We start from the raw sequence: 17914 nt of genomic DNA on the forward strand, positions 1-17914 counted from the left end.
TAGTTGCAAAGACTTTGAAATAACGTATGTCTATATAATGTTTCAACAGTTATTTGTATTCCTGTTTCTTCTTCTATAGAGTGGAGATAATACAGCGTTCTTATCTGGGGGAAGTAGTTTTTTGAGGATGTTTTTTGAATATTTATAGGGATAATTCAAAACCACTGTTATAAAAAATAGAGAATTTTAAGGTGATTAAATTGGAATACAGCCTGAGAGACACAGAATAATTAACTGGATACAAAATTTCTCAGTTCTGTCTTCAAGAGGAGGTCTAGCTAATGTCTGACTATTGCCCTCTCAAAGGATGTCAGTCACTCAACTGATCTTTATTTTTCAGAGGATTACCAACAACTGATAGAAGACATTGTTCGAGATGGCCGATTATATGCATCAGAAAACCATCAAGAAATTCTAAAGGTAAGAAGTTTCTTCTTTCTTTGAGGCCAACCAAGAATTCCTAAGCATCTGCCTAAAATAGTTCTTGATACCTTGATAGAGTCATTATATTTAAAGCTCATAGGTGACCCCAAATTCAGTGCTCTGTCTTCTGAGATTTATGCTGCTATTTGAAGCAGCCCAAAATCAAGTAACTGAGCTAGGCTTAGCACACCCTTGCGTCCTTTGTAGAAGCAGGAACTCAATTAAATACATGCTAATATGATTAATAAGACTGTATATTCAAAAAATCAGTCAGCCAAGAATGAAGGGCCTATTGTTTGAAGAGCCTTCTTCAGCCTCACTCTGTCATTTAATGCTTATATGACTCACTAAGTTTGCTATGCATTAAAAAATGTATTTACCTAAATCACTATTTTGCATCAGTAAGAAATGGTTTTCCAAAGACACAAGAAACACCTGTAACAACTAACTAATTAAAACTGAAAAAAAAAGGTTGGTCAGAGGGCAGAATTGAGCCATGTAAATGTCAGGCTTGGAAGGACAGGAGCTGAGGAAGAGCCGGCTCCCTTCGCCATCCTGCCCAGCACTGTTCTCTCCCTCCAGCTTATGGGTTGCTCAGGTCCCAGCTGCAGTGCACAGTGCCCGGCACAGGCTCAGCTGAGGCTCTGAATCAAGGCTTTCCCAAGGTACACAAGAAAGTCCTTAGAAAGCTCAGCATCACTGAGGATCAGCCTTGTCTCCCATTCGTGGAGGGAAGGCCTGGACAGCAGTATGGAACAGGTGGGAAAGACAGTCAGAGACAGCTTTCAGTTTTAATGCCTGATACCTGCAGTTCGTGGTTAATTCGGTGCTGCCCTCCCAGGGCAGGACCTGCCAGGAGCACTTCAAAAAGCATCCAGCACAGCAGGTACACTCATCCCTCTAAAACTCCACAGCAACATGGAGCATTTCCTTACACTGCTTTACCCAGACTCAAGTTCTGCAAAATAGACCTGAGTGTTCTTCAATTTTGAAACCTGTGTAGACACTAAATCCAAATCTTGCTTTTATCTAACATACTTATGCTTTCTTCCATAGGACAAGAAACTGATTAAAGCTCTCTTTGATGTATTGGCACACCCTCAAAACTATTTCAAGTACACAGCACAAGAGTCAAAAGAAATGTTTCCAAGATCATTTATAAAGCTGCTGCGATCGAAAGTTTCCAGGTTTCTACGACCATACAAGTAGTCTAGTGGTATTCAATTTTTGGTTACTTTGAATTCCTGTCAAATATTGTCTTTTCTCCGTAGTAGAAATATTTGTTCATTTGAAAGCTCTTTTCTGCAGTCTTTGTTCTCAATAGTTACTGAAGAACACCTGTAATGTTTTAAAATTGTTGAAAGTCAGTGTTCTGAATGGGATTCTTGCCAAAAAAAAAAAAAAAATTATACATGCCTGAGTACCTCTAGTTGTAGATCCAAATTTGTGTCTGCACTAGTGTATCCTCATTTTCCATCTGAAATCTCACTATGTAAAAATATTCTTTCTAGCTTTTTATTTTTCATCAACAATAACTTTTGTCAAAGAAAGGAGAAACCTATTCAAATATGATTAAACTACCTGCAGATAAGTTCTCTTATGGAAAGAAGTATGTAGTATAAATAATACTTGGATTTTGAATTGCACTTGAAGTTTATATTTGAATCTTTAGAAGAAAAAAAAAATCAAAATTTTATTATTTCTCATTTGTGGCTTAATGGAACCTCTGTCCAAGTAGAAATAATAAAAAAAAAATATAATTTTGTTTTATGAATTACGTGAGATTGAGTTCCATACCCTAATGTCCTAATGTTTTTATCTGTTCTCTTCTAAACTTCTTCAGAGGTTTGCCACTCTCAATTACTTAATTGAAACAGATTTAGCTCTGGATTTCCTTGCTTCAGTTGGTCCCTTTGAAAACATTTACAATAGGATATGTGAGAAATGAACAACAACACTAGTAGTCTTGGTTTTCTTTCCATTAAGAGAGCATCTAATTAAGTACAATATATAAATATATACTTCTATTTGTGGGTACATTAGTAATGTTATCTCTAGTTACTGTAAATATTATTCATGCTTAAATCTTTACTCCCACACATCCTATTTACTCATATCTATATGTAACTTTGTGTAGACAATTAAATGACTTCTCCAAGTGCTTGTCACTTCTATTAACACTCAGCTAAAGCCTTTAGAGGTTTTATAATACAGGATAATGGTTTACTCTGGGACAATCTCTTTCAATATGTATTATTCCAGGAAAAATAGCATCAGTGGAGATGCAACTGCTGCCCAATAAAGGGTCAGCTGTTGCCTCTTCCTTGGGAACCCCCCACATGCAGACCAAGAGTCACCCTCAGGACACGTGGGAGGGGCTCAGCAAGGAGGAGCTGTTGCTGGACCTGCTGTCTTTAAAACACTGGGAATGCAACTGTGTCCAAGCCCCAGATTCAGGACACGGTTTTGCAGAAGAGTTGGAGGGCAGGTTCTGTGTTTGCTGGAACATGGCTCTCCCCTTTATCCTAAATTTGTAGTCATAATACCCATCAAGCACAGGGACTGCAGGAGAGCTTTAGCCTTGTGCTCAGGCCCTGCCCACAGAGCAACAGTGGGTTTACCATGACCATAAATCTTGAATTTCCTGCTGTTTCCTGACACAGAAGCTAAATCAAATGAGAGAGGAGCTTTTTTTTTTGTATTAGTTTTTCAGCCTCTTTCTTTTTCAGTCCCTTCCTCTTGTGTACCATTTTTCCTTTTGATTCTACAAGTTTATTAAATGGAGAAATGAACTCTCCTGGCAGCATCCTTTCAGAAAAAGAGTAACATCCAGTTTTGCTTTGCTGCTTTTTTTTTTTTTTTTGCCTGTCTACCTTGTAGTTTAACACATCTTTGGATGATCTCAAAGACATATATTAGGGGTGGTTGTGATTATCTTCTGACACTTTTTTTGTCCTTGAGCAAGTACTGCTTAAATTTACACAATTGGTTTCTGTTGAAATACAAGTGGCTGAATATTCCATTTCTAAGAGAACACACCTTAAGTATTCTGTTAAGTTCTTCTACTTAACCATCTTGTAATTTTGCTTGCCTTTTTTCCTTTTCTGTTGAAGAATATCACTTTTTTCTTTCTATGCCTGAAAAACCTGATCTTACAGTCTAACAATTCTTTTTTTTCCACTCACGGACCTCAAATTTTTGGTGAGCTTTCTTTTTAATATAGACATTAACCCTTGTTAAAAAATGTCACTTCTCCGTAAAAGTCCTTTGTTAAAGGCTGTTAAACCTAACTTTTTCTTGATGATGTTGAAACTACTTTTATTTAATATTCACCAAGGATCACTAAAAAGAACAAATTTTCATAATTTTTTTCTTTAACAGTAGTCATTTGTACAAAAAATTAAAAAGCAAAAATCTTTTCAGGTACTCAATTATGCAGGAGTATATAACTAAAAATCTACTTTAGCCAAACAGTAGTTCAAAGTCTGATGGGTTATTCAGAGTTTTATTCAGATCCATTAGAATGAGTCAGGATTGCAGCCATTCTACCGAAAGATATGAAGGAAATATATGAAAAATATGGTGAAAAAAACTTCCTCACTTGGCAAATTATTTACAGTGATCTTTAGTATTTCAAACTTGAGTAAGCAAACTCCAGAACCTGGTACTGTACACTGAGTAAAATCCTTGCTAAAGTTTTTGCTTAACAACCAACATGTTTGAATGTAATACCATTGTATGACACTGACGCCAGACTCCAAAAGCCACTGGCAGCACTGTAACATTTTCCAGGTTCTTAGCTCCATGGGAAATCCTGTGCCAGAGAGAACTCGTAAGAGGGACAAGTCCCAGTTCTGCCCAGTAGTAGTGGGACCTTGGTAGAGCTGTGAGAGGTGAATACAGGTGCGAGAAATTGCATTTGGCTCAGGTACCACTTGCCCTGACTTAAAACCACACTACAAAAAAACAGGGTTTTGTCCAGTTCATCCTGACAGTCAACCTGAGAATGAGGCTGGTGTTTCCCAGAGCCAGATCAGGGCAGGGACTCCATGATCAGGACAAGGTACTCGTGGACTTCAGTGGCAAACACAGGCTTTGTGCTGCTGAAGGAAGGTGCTGAAAGAAAGAGAATAATTTGACCCTCAAAAGCTGACACTTAAATGCTTGTGGACATAGAGGGGGCTCATATCTGACATATTTAAAAAATGAGTCAGGCTTGAATGCTTGTCACTCTGCATAGAAATGCTCTCAGATGTTCAAATTTCTAATGAAATAAGTAATGACAAGTGGTATATATAGCAGTCTGAACTGGTTTCAGTTGACTGAGAGAACAGCACAGAATTTTTTTATCCGCTCTAGAAGTTAAAAATGCTTTCACTTTCATACTAGATTTACAGTTACAGAAACAGGCAGTCATCATATAGAAGGTGAGTTCAGCTCTTCATCTGTTAGTGTAGGATGCCTTCATTGTCAAAGTCAGAGAACCTGTTGCTGCTACACAGTAACAGCACAACAACAAAGAACGTTTTCTTCTACACAGAACACCTACACACATTTGGGAATCAGAAACCATACAAGGAGAAATACAGCTGCCTTTAAGCAAACCAGCTTCATGAACGTGGCAGAATATAACATGTTAGCTTTTACCCTGAATCTGAAATACTGCATTTGAACATATCAATAAATAAAGCCCTGTATGTGTTCTTACAGAATTACACATTGTCAACAGGACAGGTGCAACAACACATTTATGTGTTATGGATGCTGAATGCAAGAAAGCAGGCAGGGAGCACAGAGCCTGTGTGAAACTAAGTTACACGAGGTTCTCACTCTGGCCTGAGAAATCATAAGGAGGAATCCAAACAGTCCTTGGAGAAGACAACAACTTTTGCAGGTGCTGTTTAGATCCTTGTTATTTACTTGCAAGAAACAGTCAAGGGGTGTAGTACCCAAATGACCAGTGATGGTGATGTGTTGGTTTAATGATCAATGAGAGTTTCACCTCTCAAACATTCTCGGATCTGTCTATAAAAGAAGATCTGAAATAATAAAACTTGCTCTCTTGGGCAACCCAGCTAAGAGAGTCTGTGTTGTACTTTACAGTTCCTAATGTAGTGCGACAATGTTTTAGTTACAGGTGGACTGAAGAAGTGCCCATTTATGATTGCCCAGTTCTGTGGCACAAGCAGAGCTCTTTATTTTCAATTTGCAAATGCCTGTGTGCTTAAAAGCTGCACCTGCAGCACTTACCGTTTTAAGCCTCTTTTTCTGATTTAAATACTGCACTTATTTTTAATGAGGTGGTGGCGAATCATCCCTAAACATTCTCACAGGCCACCAAACCACTGTCTGCACACCTGCTGCAGTCCAGGACACTGCAGTAACAAGCTGCTCATCAAGCCCTGAGTTGTGTCTTGAAAGTGCTGAGGAAACAAGAGTGCCTCTGTGTGTCATTTGAGTACAGGGAGCAGCAGGACTCTGTGTTCAGTGGATTGCCACCTCTTCTGCCACACTGTATGTTGCCTTCAATTACAAGGCTTACTCTGCCTGGAGATTTAGCTCCTGAAACTGGATTTTAAAGTCTTTCTTTCAGCCCATTTTCTTGCCCCGTCTTCCTTCTTCCATCATGCATTAGATTTTTACCTAAAGACCAACTTCTCAAAAGAAATTTATTTCCTTATTTTGCCTCCCCCATAGAATAAAGTTATGACTACTTCAGATTTAGACTAATCCTTCCTACACAGCAGCTTCATTCTAGAGTAAGCTTACTTAAAACTAGCTTACCTTGTAAGCCAGATTTAGTTTAGTTTAATTTAGTTTAGTTTAATTTAGTTTTAGACTAGCTTAAATAAATACAGGATTGGTCAGAGAGTTTTCAGAGGGTCCACATTCTGAGTTGCAAGTGGATTTTAAAGAGCACAGCTCACCTGAAATCCTGTCTGTGAGCAGAATGCAAGGATGCTGCCATATGCGTGAGAAACATTCTTTACATGTGTTCAGCATACCAAAAGGACAGTCAAACCCCCCAATCTGTGCCTTTTTCTAAGCCTGCCCAACACATTCAAATTTCTCAGGTCAGTCTTATCTATAAAAAACCTAGTTTTAATCTTGCAGACAGCAGGTTAGGAACTTCAGGAGCAAAGTAGTGCTGTGATTCTTACACAAGATCTGCTGATATGTGTTTGACAGCAAAGCTCACCTGCTCTGTGACAGCTCCCATATCTGGACTATCTAAATACCTTTGAATGCTCTTTAAAACTTAGCTGGAGTAAAATTTTCAACAACTGGACCCAGTGGCAAATTTCTCAGCCACCTCAAAGGTCTGGATGATTTCTTAATGATGGGAATGAGTGACACACACAGTTCTTTATATCTGTATCATGACTTCAAGGAGTTGTATTTTTTCGTAGTTTAAAACCACTGATTGAAAAGGAATGGGAGTAACTGGAGGAGTTCTCAGTACTTTGGGACCTTAATTAAACAGTTTTCTAGAATGAGAGACTGTTGTAGGCACTTGGGAAAAGGAATACTCTTGTCTTCCAGAAGAATTTTTGGAAGAAAGGAAATTTCTGTAAGGTACTATTCTGCAGGGAATTTATTCCTCAGTAAGAGACTTGGATTCAGAGACAAGTCTTGTGTTTTATCTCACATCTGAATAGAAGCAGAGTGGGAATAAACAATGTCAAAAAACTCTTATCTAAGGATCTGAATATATACAATTCCAGTTTGTTACTTCATTTATTTATTCTTTCATCATAAAGCTTTTAATCTATAAAATTAATATGTAATATACAAGAGTAAAATGTACAGAAGTACCTTTAGATCTAATAATTTAAACCATCATTCAGAGAGTGGAGATAACAACTTTAAAGATATACAAACAATTGCAATTCATTTTTCTCAATATCTAGGAATAAAGTGGCTTTGATTAATTAAACTTTATTTTAATTATTGTGAAAATAACTTTTTTAGAGTTTGTTTTTGTTACTTTTTTAATTAAAATTATTTTGTAAATATTGTTTTCTATGTTTTATAACTTAGAAAGGCCATTAATTTGCATTGAGAGCAGCAGGGACTCAACATGTTGATTATAAAGATACTTTAGGAGACTGGGGTGGATGTGAGGCAGTTGCCAGATTTATCCTTCCAGATTACAGATCCTGTTATTTCTCTAGTCTCGCAGGCATGACAGGAAGAGTTTTCTGGGGCAATTTAACACCCTAATTGAAACAGAACTGACTATCAAGTGTCATTCTAAAGTGCTTCTCATTTTCACAACATAAGAAGATGTATTTTAAAGTTCTTCTTTTTAAAGTTCTTCTTCCACTTTTAGGATAAGAAACAGCACAGAGGTCAGAAATAAAAGAAATTTATTCCCTTGGATCAGATCACAGAGCCTTTTTAGACAAAATCACTGAGGCCAGTGGTACTTTCACGTGCAAAGAAGTTCATTATGATCATGTCCAGCACCAGTTTAAGCAGAAATTTCTGGCAGGCTGGATTTCAGGGGAAAGCACACAGGATACAATACTAATTTCTGCATCAATTTGCTCTACATAAACCACTGTAGAGGAGTGAGATTTTAAACTGAACTGTTGTAGAGGCTGCTGGGACTTCTAAGCTTTATTATGAATGTAAATTGTGTACAAACAGCTATTTCCATAAGAAATGTACAATAATAGTTTAGAGCAAGGGTAGTGAATAACTGTATAAAATTTGATACTTAGAAAATAAAATACAGTGCTAAGCTTTACCAATATTTTAACAATTCTGTCAGATTTATCGTAGAAAATATTGTTGTAAATGTACCTTATAAGAAAATACATTTCCTTTTGCATCTGTATATTAATAGCTTTGATTTCTATGTCAAAGTTAAAAATTAAGCATGTAATAAAACCTTTGTTAAAATCACTTTAATAATAAACATTGAAAGGAATGGATACCCCTGCCTGCCATTTATTTGTGTATAGGACAAGGCTTCTTGCACAAGCGTGGACAAGAATAAGAAGATAACTTATCTTTTTGATAGCATTTACATATTTTAATCTAATTTTCATCCTTAAGCAACAGAGAGCTTTTTTTTTCTCATCAAACCACTGGAGTTTGTGCAACACTGATAAAAGTTCCTTCTAAACAGGCTTCAAGGAGAGTTTTTCAAAGAAGAAATCCTGGCTACAGGGACGGACCACATCACCAATATTCCTCTACGACTCTTAACTACTTGTTAAACTAACTCTGGTGTTACCATGTATAGCTCATGCAGACGCCCTTTGTCACAGACCTCTATTGAGAAGCAGCCTCAAAGAAAGAGGAAGGAAGCTCTCGTGTTCCAGCATGGTATGTGCCATTCTGCTGCTATCCATGTAAGGAATTCAGCTTGTTGAGAGAAAGCATTTATGATGTGACAGTATCAGCTTTGCTGATTTTATATCTACTGATCATTATATAAATACTCTTGGTATGATTAATGACTCTCAGTGTCTGGCAGGTTTGAAAGGCATCATGAAATTGGCTGCAAATTATCAATTACTGCCTTTTTCAGCTGGTAGGAATTCGCTCAGGTAATATGGCAGCTATCCTCATTGTATTCCAAGAAGACACAACATCATTTTTATGGGACTACAGAAACACCATATGAAATGACACTCAGCTGTCCTTCAGAGCTTTAAATGAGTAACAAGAAAAGTCAGCTTCTATCAAAGACAGAAAAGCTGAACTCTAAGTTCCTAAAAGTCATTGGAAATCAATCTGATTACTGGTAATGAAGTATCTGTGCACAAGGACAAAAACTGGAATGGGAATGCAGAGAGGTCCCAGCTGACTGGAAGCTGGCAAACATTGTCTCAATTTTCAAGAAGGGCAGGGAAGGAGGACTACAGAGACTCCAAACCTGTCAGTATCACTTCAGTGCCTGGTAAAATCATGGAAAAGATTATTCTAGGAGTTACGGAAAAACACCTGGAGGACCACACAGGCATTGGTCACAGCCAGAATGGCTTCATGAGAGGAAAGTCCTGCTTGTCAAACTGATTCCTTTCTAAACAAGGGTAGAACAGGCAATTTTTGTAACAGCAACTTAAGTTTCAGCAGTCATGACAATGTTCATTTGAATACAAGATTCTCATTTACTGGAAGAGGCATTGCCTGGTGTGAATTGCAGAGGGGTCCGTCCTCAGTTCCAATCTTGCCATGACTTCCCAGCAGGTATACAAAACATAATGGCCTGAGGAACAGCACTCTGGCACAACCCAGCAGGTAAGTGAAGGCAGGCTGGGCATAGATTAATTATCAATCAACAGACTCCTGGTGTCACAGAAAGGGTCTATCCTGTAACCACCATAACTGGCTATTTTTGCCTCTTAAATACAACATCTAAATTGACAGTCAGCACAGCATGAGGTATGCTACCCTCCAAAAAGCACTTTTTAACGGGTAGAATAACAGGTAGAATAACAGCACCTCTACCTCACTTGTGTGTGTAGAACAGTATTTCTAAGTAATGGTCCAACTTCTATAAAAGTAATATATTAGACAGCATGCTATGTATGCCTAAAGACATGGGAAAGGGAAGAACAGATATCTGCCTTTCAGAAGATACCCAAGCAGCTGATGAAAAACTGCAGCAGTGGCTGTGGAGGATGCCTCAGGACTGAGGGCAGCATGCTGGATTGCCTACCTGGACACAAGATCCTTGGAGCTGCCTGGCAACACGTCTTCTCATGGTTGTACCCCCAGAATGAGGGCAGCCTCCCTCTACCCCAGTACTGCATGAGCAATGAAAGAGTATCTTTGAGAGTAAAACACCTGCGCTTGTCAGTGTGTGTTATGTCAGCACATAAAATGGGTCCAGTAAATTTGTCTCTTAGGGAAAACACTCAGTGGAAGTATTGTTTGTGCCAGATAATTTGTTTGCTTTATTATCCTTCACACACTGATTTCTTGCCAGATTTTTAGAGGGGAGGCTGAGTCCAACCTGCTAAGATCATTCATCCACCTGCAGAGTGTTCTCCCAGGCTCTTTCCAAGCTCCACACTCACATTGGGTGTGCATTGCAAGGTCAAAACATGGGTTTCCCTCCTCACTCACGTGACCGTCCAGCCATACAACAGAACAGCACAGCCCTAATGGAAAACCACTCAGAATATTCACTCATGTGTCCTCATGGAGGTAAAAGTGAACTTTGTTTTATTTCTATTTTTACCACACTCTTGTAGGGTCCTACAGGGTTTGTGCGGCTTAACAAGCTACTATTGGATAATACATTTTGTTTATTATTCCTTTTCTTGTATACAACATCACTGTTTTTCTTCTTACTGCTCCAGGAAAGTTCCAAGGACACTATCTTTGGAATTGTCATCTGGGTTGAAAGCTGGGTTGTGCAGACAGGCTTTGATTAAAATATCATGCCCTTGCTCTGTTAAAATGTTTTCCTCCAATTCCTCCTTTTCTTTTTGCACAGCCCAGGCTTTGGAAGCAATTCATTTCAGACCTTTATGGATACAGGATAACATACAGCTTATAATAACTACCCCTATTAATACTATAACAAGAATTAGTCTCTCTTCTAGTACAAGAGATTTTAACTACTTAACCAACTTCTAATAGGGTCATCAACTTCTTTCAGGGTGTGTACCATGTTTTGCAGCTGTTTTAGTTGTTCATGGATAGAGACTGAGTGTTTAGAAAGATTTATACAACACATTCTTTCAAATTTTAAAACAGGCAATAACTGAAGAAAATTGGTAGAGACACAACCTCATGACTATAACATAAAACTTCTGTTGGCAAACTGTCTGTGTAGTTTTCAGGCATAACTGTCTCGGCAGATTCACTTCTGATCTTGTTTGGAGTACCAAGGCTGTGTGGTGACTTCTCTGTTCACTGGATCTCATGTTCTCAGAGGCAGACAGTCTGGTCAGACAAACAGGTGACCCTTTTGAACCTGTCAACAAAACATAGGCACTTCTCTTGAAGTTAATGAATAATTTTGGCTTAGCTGTGATACACTTAATTGTGAATTCAGATTATATGATCTTTTCTAAATTTTTTATATATTTCATTATTCAAAATTAATTGTGATCTAAATTTCTAATGCACATAATACATTAATCGAATGCTTTCAGGGAATCAATTCCTTTTGTTTTTAAAAGTGTTTTTACCTTTATCATGCATATTAATATCAACACAAAACTCTACAAATAATGAACGAAAAACCTACAGCAGTCAGAAACCAGTCAGATAATAAACATTATTAATAACAGATGTGATACAGAATTACTATTAACCACTAAAACACTGCACCAGCATCTCATAGTCTGTAAACAGATAACAAAATCAGTGAAGGATTGGATAACCACCTCTGGAAATGATTCTCCAAGCCTACTTTAAAATTGATCCAGCTGTCATATTAATAGGGTCAAATTGCCAAGTCAGAAGTGACTCAAATACTGATTTGGTGCAGAAGACATCTGATCTGTTGGTAAACATTCTGTCCAGGTAAAGTCAAGGCTTGACCAGGGCCTTGGGCTTTAAACTGGAAAGATGTCTCTTAACTCATTTTCAAAACAAGGTTCTTAATAATAGCAGCTATGAGATGCTTAAAGCTCAGCAAACTGTTGAAATGCATTTGTGTAAAGCAAATGATAAGAAGTCTTAGGCAACAGACTAATCAAACCATTTAGCAGTTGATTTAATCTTTTCTCATGGTAGCTGACTTGAAGTAACAATACATTTTCTTGGAATTCTGGAAGCACTGAAAAATAATAAAGCTACACTGGATTAGGCAAAAGCAAGTCTCCTTAAACAAGGAAAGGAGTAAAAAAAACCAAGAAAAACTCTGTATAGGAACAGCTGTATAGCTTGTTTACAGAGATGCATCTGCAGATAGAAAACAAAAAGATCTCAAATGACACATGTCTAAAAAGTAATTACACAAAGATATGTTAAAATATATAAGAAGCCGGCTATAAATACAACAATGACACCCTATAGATAATGCTCATAAAATATCCATAAATTCACATTATACAATGAATAGGTCAACAGTGTCTGAGAAAATCAAGATAATGACCAAAAATTAAATAAGGTAAAAAACTTCTAAATTTCCTAGTAAATAACAGTCACTATTCTTTTGTGTATCCTATAGAAAACAAAAACTGCAGAGATTGCAACAAACAATAGAACTCCCAATGAAATCAAGGGTGACTGAATTCCCCTCCATCCACAAGCAAGCGTGCATAGGTGTTTCATCACAGCTGTTACAGTCGTAGTCATCTTCATCTCTCTAGGAAAATAACTATACTTTGCAATTTAGACAAATGTCTTTTAACAAAACGTGAGACGATTTAAATTTTAAACTTGGCAGAAATTAATTTTGACAGAAGGAAATAGTAAAACTTAACTTCAAAAGAATACCAAAATTATAAAACCTAACTTAAGAACAGTCAGACCTAAACTTAATGAAATTTAACTTTGCTTAATTTTATTAACACTTAATCTATATCAAATGAAAACATAACTCAGTCTTACTCTATTATTACAAAAAAGGCAATTTAAAGTTTGGTGTATACCTTTTGAAAACAATGTAACAGCAACAGGAATTTACTATAGAGATTATAAAGATGCAATAAATACATTATAATTTTATGTAATTTGGCTTTGAGAGTAACTCATAGTAACTACAGATGTTACTGAAAATACTTATTCGTAGCAGGAATTTGCCGGGTATATGCTTAAGTTTGTTAGGATTTTTAAAGTGAAGTTTTACTAGAGGAAAACCACAACAACACAGGATTTGGCAAATTGCTATTCAGCTTTTGTAGTACTTCTCAGAAATATCAAGTCCAACTTTTAATTAAAATCTGAAGTCCAGATTGGTATATATGCTGTTACATGTGTTTTTTATAGCAAAAAGACTCACATTGAAATTGCCTTATTAAAATTGTGGAAAAAACAAGCAAATGGGTAATATAGTTAACTTTGTTTTGTACAGTGAAGTTTTCCTAGCTAATTATTTTTTAAACCATGAGTATCTTCGGTAGATAACACTAATTGGAGGGTTGTTTTATTAGTAGCTGTAAATCATTCAATATTTTGGCATTAGGTTTTAAAACTAATTCTTGCAAGGTAACTTTTTACTTCTGTTAATATTTACTGTAAACATTTCTAAAGAAGGGTTTTTTTAATTTTCTAAAGGGTTGCAGTAATTTCTCCAGTAAAAATCTAAAACCGCAAGAACTCATAATTACTTAAAAACACAAAATTAACTCTAAAAGGGTATATAAAGACATTCTAAGAAAATAATGAATTATAACTTTTTAACAAACTGGGTACTATCACGGTGCTTCTTCTTGGAGAAGGAGCAGAGAGGCTGAATGCCCAGTCTGCTGCTGTTACCTCTAGAAGGTTTGAGTGAAGTCTTTGTCATCCCCCACATATGCTCGCAGAGGGGAAAAACTGAGAGAAAAATACCCACAAAGTTAACTTTAACAAATGCAGTTCTTTCAATATTTCTCTTATTATTCACAGACAGAGAGAAAAGGAATGATTTTATAAAAACAAACGATGTTAAGCGAAGAGCTTCTCAGAGCCAGGTGGTAGCAGCAGTAACCATTGCAACTTATCAGCCTTTAATTACAGTAATGAATTTCAAACTAGATACAATATAGTTAGCAATTTCTTGACTCTGTAATTGCTGATATTTGTCCAGCATGGCCTTGAAGCTTCTTCTGCAGCGGCTCTGCCATGGGAGTGTCTCTGTTCTCTGCGCATGCTCCAATGCTCCCCTCACGTCCCCCTGGGTCGGGTGGATACTAATCTAAATTTGGCTTCTCTTCAAAGATAGAGTTAATATCTTGCCCCTGTATGTCCACAATCGATTTAAAAACATTGGACATCTCCTTATTCTCTTCTCTCTGACTCTCCCCACCTCTCTCCAAGGGCATCATTGTCAAGAATGTTCACCCAGCAGTGGGCAGTGGGACTGCTGCTGCATGTAGAATTACAGGGCTTGCAGCCTGGGTAGATTTCGCTTTCATGTCTTTTAAGGTATTAATTACAATCTGCCAAGTCAGGCTGTAAGACAGTGTCCTTGCTTTTCCCCATAATCATTTTCTCCCACAGCTGGTCTCCTATTTCTCTCCAGTCTTCCACTGCAAAAAGCAGTGGAGGCACTTTCAAATGCCTGTTTTCTCTAGCCCATACAACAAGCCTTTCTAGGTCCTTATCCGTTACTGCTTCCCCTCGTTTAACAAGTATATTTTGAAGCAGTTTTTGTGCTGCCGCAAATTCAATATCATGCTAGCAGCCCTGGACGGGGGGAGATTTGCGACTCCTCCTCCCTGAGTGCCGACGCTTACTTGCCCTCGAACTTCGTCTCAGACTCCTCTGTCCCCGGTTTTCCCCAGCTTAGGTTCACAATTCCACGTCCAATCGCTGCACAAACCCACCACCCAGCTCCAATCCACTTCCATGTCCAACCACTGCACAAATCCACTCCCTCGGCCCCGATCCGCTTTCCATGTTCAACCACTGCGCAAACTTGCCAAGCTGGTACCCTTTGCCCACAGAGGGTCCCTGTTCAGAGCGCCAGGTAATGGAAAACTGCTTAGAATATTCACTGAGTCCTCATGGAGGTAAAAGTGAACTTTGCTTTATTTCTATCTTTAGCACGCTCTTATAGGGTCCTACAGGGTTCGTGCAGCTTAACAAGCTACTATTGGCTATGGATGCTAACTCTGAATCAGGCAGCATAGTGCCTGTGAAATAGCAGGCCACATAGCTTTCTCAGTCTTGCCTGAGAAAGTGGCCTGGAAATCATGGGGAGGAATTAAAACAATCCTCAGAGATAGAAAGCAGCCTTGCAGGTGCTGTTTGTCAGTTCCTTGTTTTCCTGCAAGAGAAAGTCAAGGGGTGGTGAACCCCACTGACCAATGATGGTGATGTGTTAGTTTACTAACCAATAAGAGTTTTCTTGTCTGTACTTTTCACGTATTGGTCTATAAAAAAAGACCTGAGGTAATAAACCGGGAGAGAATTCTCCAGTTTGACTCCATGAGAAAGTCTGTGTTGTTCTTTTCGCCGTTCCTAATAGAGCGACAACTGGCTAATACATTTTGTTTATCATTCCTTTTCTTGTACACAACATCATTGTTTTTCTTCATTCTCACTGTTCCAGGAAAGTTCCAAGGACACTATCTTTGGAATTGTCATCTGGGTTGAAAGCTCGGTTGTGCAGACAGGCTTTGACTAAAATATCATGCCCTTGCTCTGTTAAAATGTTTTCCTACACAGCGCCACTGTCACACGGTAGCCAAGGTAGGGGACAGACCTCATACAGACTCCAGCTGGCAGGTGGGTGTTGCAAAACCTTCCCAAAAGTTGTACCTGTCCACAAAGCAGTCAACATCTGTAACTATAGTATAACTAAAAACTGTAACAATAACTGGGTTTTTTATGCAGAAGAATACTGAATTTTCACTTCTTACAACAGCCTTCTTGCAAACCTCTCTGACTTTTATCATAGCTATACAGCTATGATAAAGTATTTACAGCAAATGATGTTCCTCTCATCTAAGCCCCTATGACAGCTTTGCATGCTCTGAAATTCTAGTTTTACCATTGAGAAAGCTGTTGACTTGAAAGTAAATGGTTTATTTTAAAACATATTAGAGGCTTTATTTTGAAGTGCACCAAAAATATATCACTTCATCTCCTTTTCTCTATGATGTTAAGGTCTCTTCTGCCCCTTATATCCTTACCTCTCTTAAGGAGGTTTCCATGCCATGTTGACCAAGAGGAAGGTTCTAACATTAAACAACAGGAATATGATCTATTTGGATGAGATAGCCATAAACATTTGGAATAAAGTGACAAACTGCCAGACTCACAAAGCTTTTTAAAACTCTCGCTGTGTTTGTTGGGGACAAATGCTACTTCACATATGCTAACTCATGATAAACTTCTGCTGCAGACTGCTGCAGGGTGGGAACTAAATGTGGTAAAGTCATGGGGTCTGCTGTGACAGAGAGGCTCAAGGGTTCTTTGGGTTGGCTTACTATGGATAGTGACAGAAGGCTAAATCCTCTTCTTTTAGACTGGGGTAGTGCTAGTAGGCTCAGCCTTGCTGAGATCTTTTTGCATTCTCTATGAATATGTATATAAAATAACCCATAAAATTTAACTAGCACATTGCCTGAGTAAGGGCTGCGCTGTTCAGGCACTGTAAATCAGCAACTCTTCCTAAGGAAACAATCAGAATAAAATACTGTGTTGAGTTTTCCTTACAAAGATTATCCACAAACACCGCCTTTCATGCGAAGCTGGCAGTGGTACCTCTGGGCTATGGCTCTGGCATCCATCAGAGTAGGAAGGACTGCTCCTGAAAGCCTCAGGGTGCATTCAGGAGCTCAGGGTGAAGAATGGTGAAGAATGTTGGTTCCCACTCCCTGCTCCAGGAATTACTCCTGTTGTGGAAAACAAGCAAAAAAGAAAAACAAGCTGCCAAGCACAGCAGCTGAGCAAGACCACATTTGGGTAAGTGCTGGACAAAGTTGGAAAAGAGCCAAATTACAGTGTACTCTTAACATCAGTGATTCTCACTGTCTTATTTATTACTTGGAGTTTAGCAGCAGCAGCCCCCTGACCTGCAAACTCACCCAAACATCCTGGAACCACAGCCAGCCAGCCAGCAACCACAGCTCCCATCCAAAGTGAGATGGAAGTGCAAACAAGCAGTGAGAAGGCAGCTGCCTACACTTGGTGAGAAAAATAATTATATGAATCTCATGTTCAAACAGGATCACATTCCCCTTGCCTCTGGTCCGGGCATGATCACTGTGGCACTACTGAACAAAGACATGAAGACACCCCAAACCTTTCCTCCTTGGTCTGTTTAAGAAAAAAATATTGATTTTTTTTTTTTTTAACTACATAACATGACAAAGACAGAAGTGAGGGAAGGGTGGCCTTTTCAGTAAGCAAGGTCCCCAGAAGGACTACTAGTAAATGGTCAAATCTCCACATTTTACAGTACTAGGGCAAGATCAACACCACAGCCATCCTCTTTTCCCAAACCGCAATATTAGCAAAAAATGTGCTCAAACTCAGGGTAGCAGGGTGGAAACACAGTCAAGGAACATTGGAAATCCTACTATTTTTTGATCTTCTGCTGTTTAATCAGGGAAGTCTCCTTAGAGACATCCTAGTGGAGCCTTTTTGCTGAGGAAATGTGGGAACATGGCACACGGTGAGGTAGACACAGTCTCAGGTAAAGAGGAGAATTTGCCTGCATTTATTATTCAGATATCCAACCTGGAGATTTGAGTTAGATCCTCAGCTGCTGAGTGGTGATGTATAATTATAGCATGTAGGCACCATTTATAATCTCTTTCTACTCATTCTCTGCCCAGTCAACCTATTGTAGCCCTTTAATTTATAGACCTTCCTCCTGAATAATTCTGTGATTATGTGGAGAAAGGGATTGTTGCTACTC

The 17914-nt window shown here is 38.3% G+C and overlaps 1 protein-coding gene across 8 annotated transcripts in view; it reads left to right on the forward strand.

Annotated features, from left to right (window-relative positions):
* SCUBE1 (signal peptide, CUB domain and EGF like domain containing 1) overlaps positions 1–8363 on the forward strand; it is a 205507-nt gene extending 197144 nt beyond the window's left edge. For 5 of the 8 annotated variants that reach the window (XM_086885181.1, XM_086885185.1, XM_086885184.1 and 2 more), the window contains 2 exons: positions 341–420; positions 1480–3837. In XM_086885181.1, coding sequence (XP_086741307.1) covers positions 341–420; positions 1480–1632 — 233 coding nt within the window. In that variant the 3' untranslated portion in view covers positions 1633–3837. Of the gene's footprint in view, positions 1–340; positions 421–1479; positions 3838–5133 lie in introns of those variants that run through there. The other 3 variants (XM_086885182.1, XM_086885186.1, XM_086885183.1) reach the window with 2 other exon arrangements.
* The last annotated feature ends 9551 nt before the right edge of the window (positions 8364–17914 follow it).

This window comes from Cyanistes caeruleus, chromosome 4 (assembly GCF_971803275.1).
Source record: "Cyanistes caeruleus chromosome 4, bCyaCae1.hap1.1, whole genome shotgun sequence".
NCBI lineage: Eukaryota > Metazoa > Chordata > Aves > Passeriformes > Paridae > Cyanistes > Cyanistes caeruleus.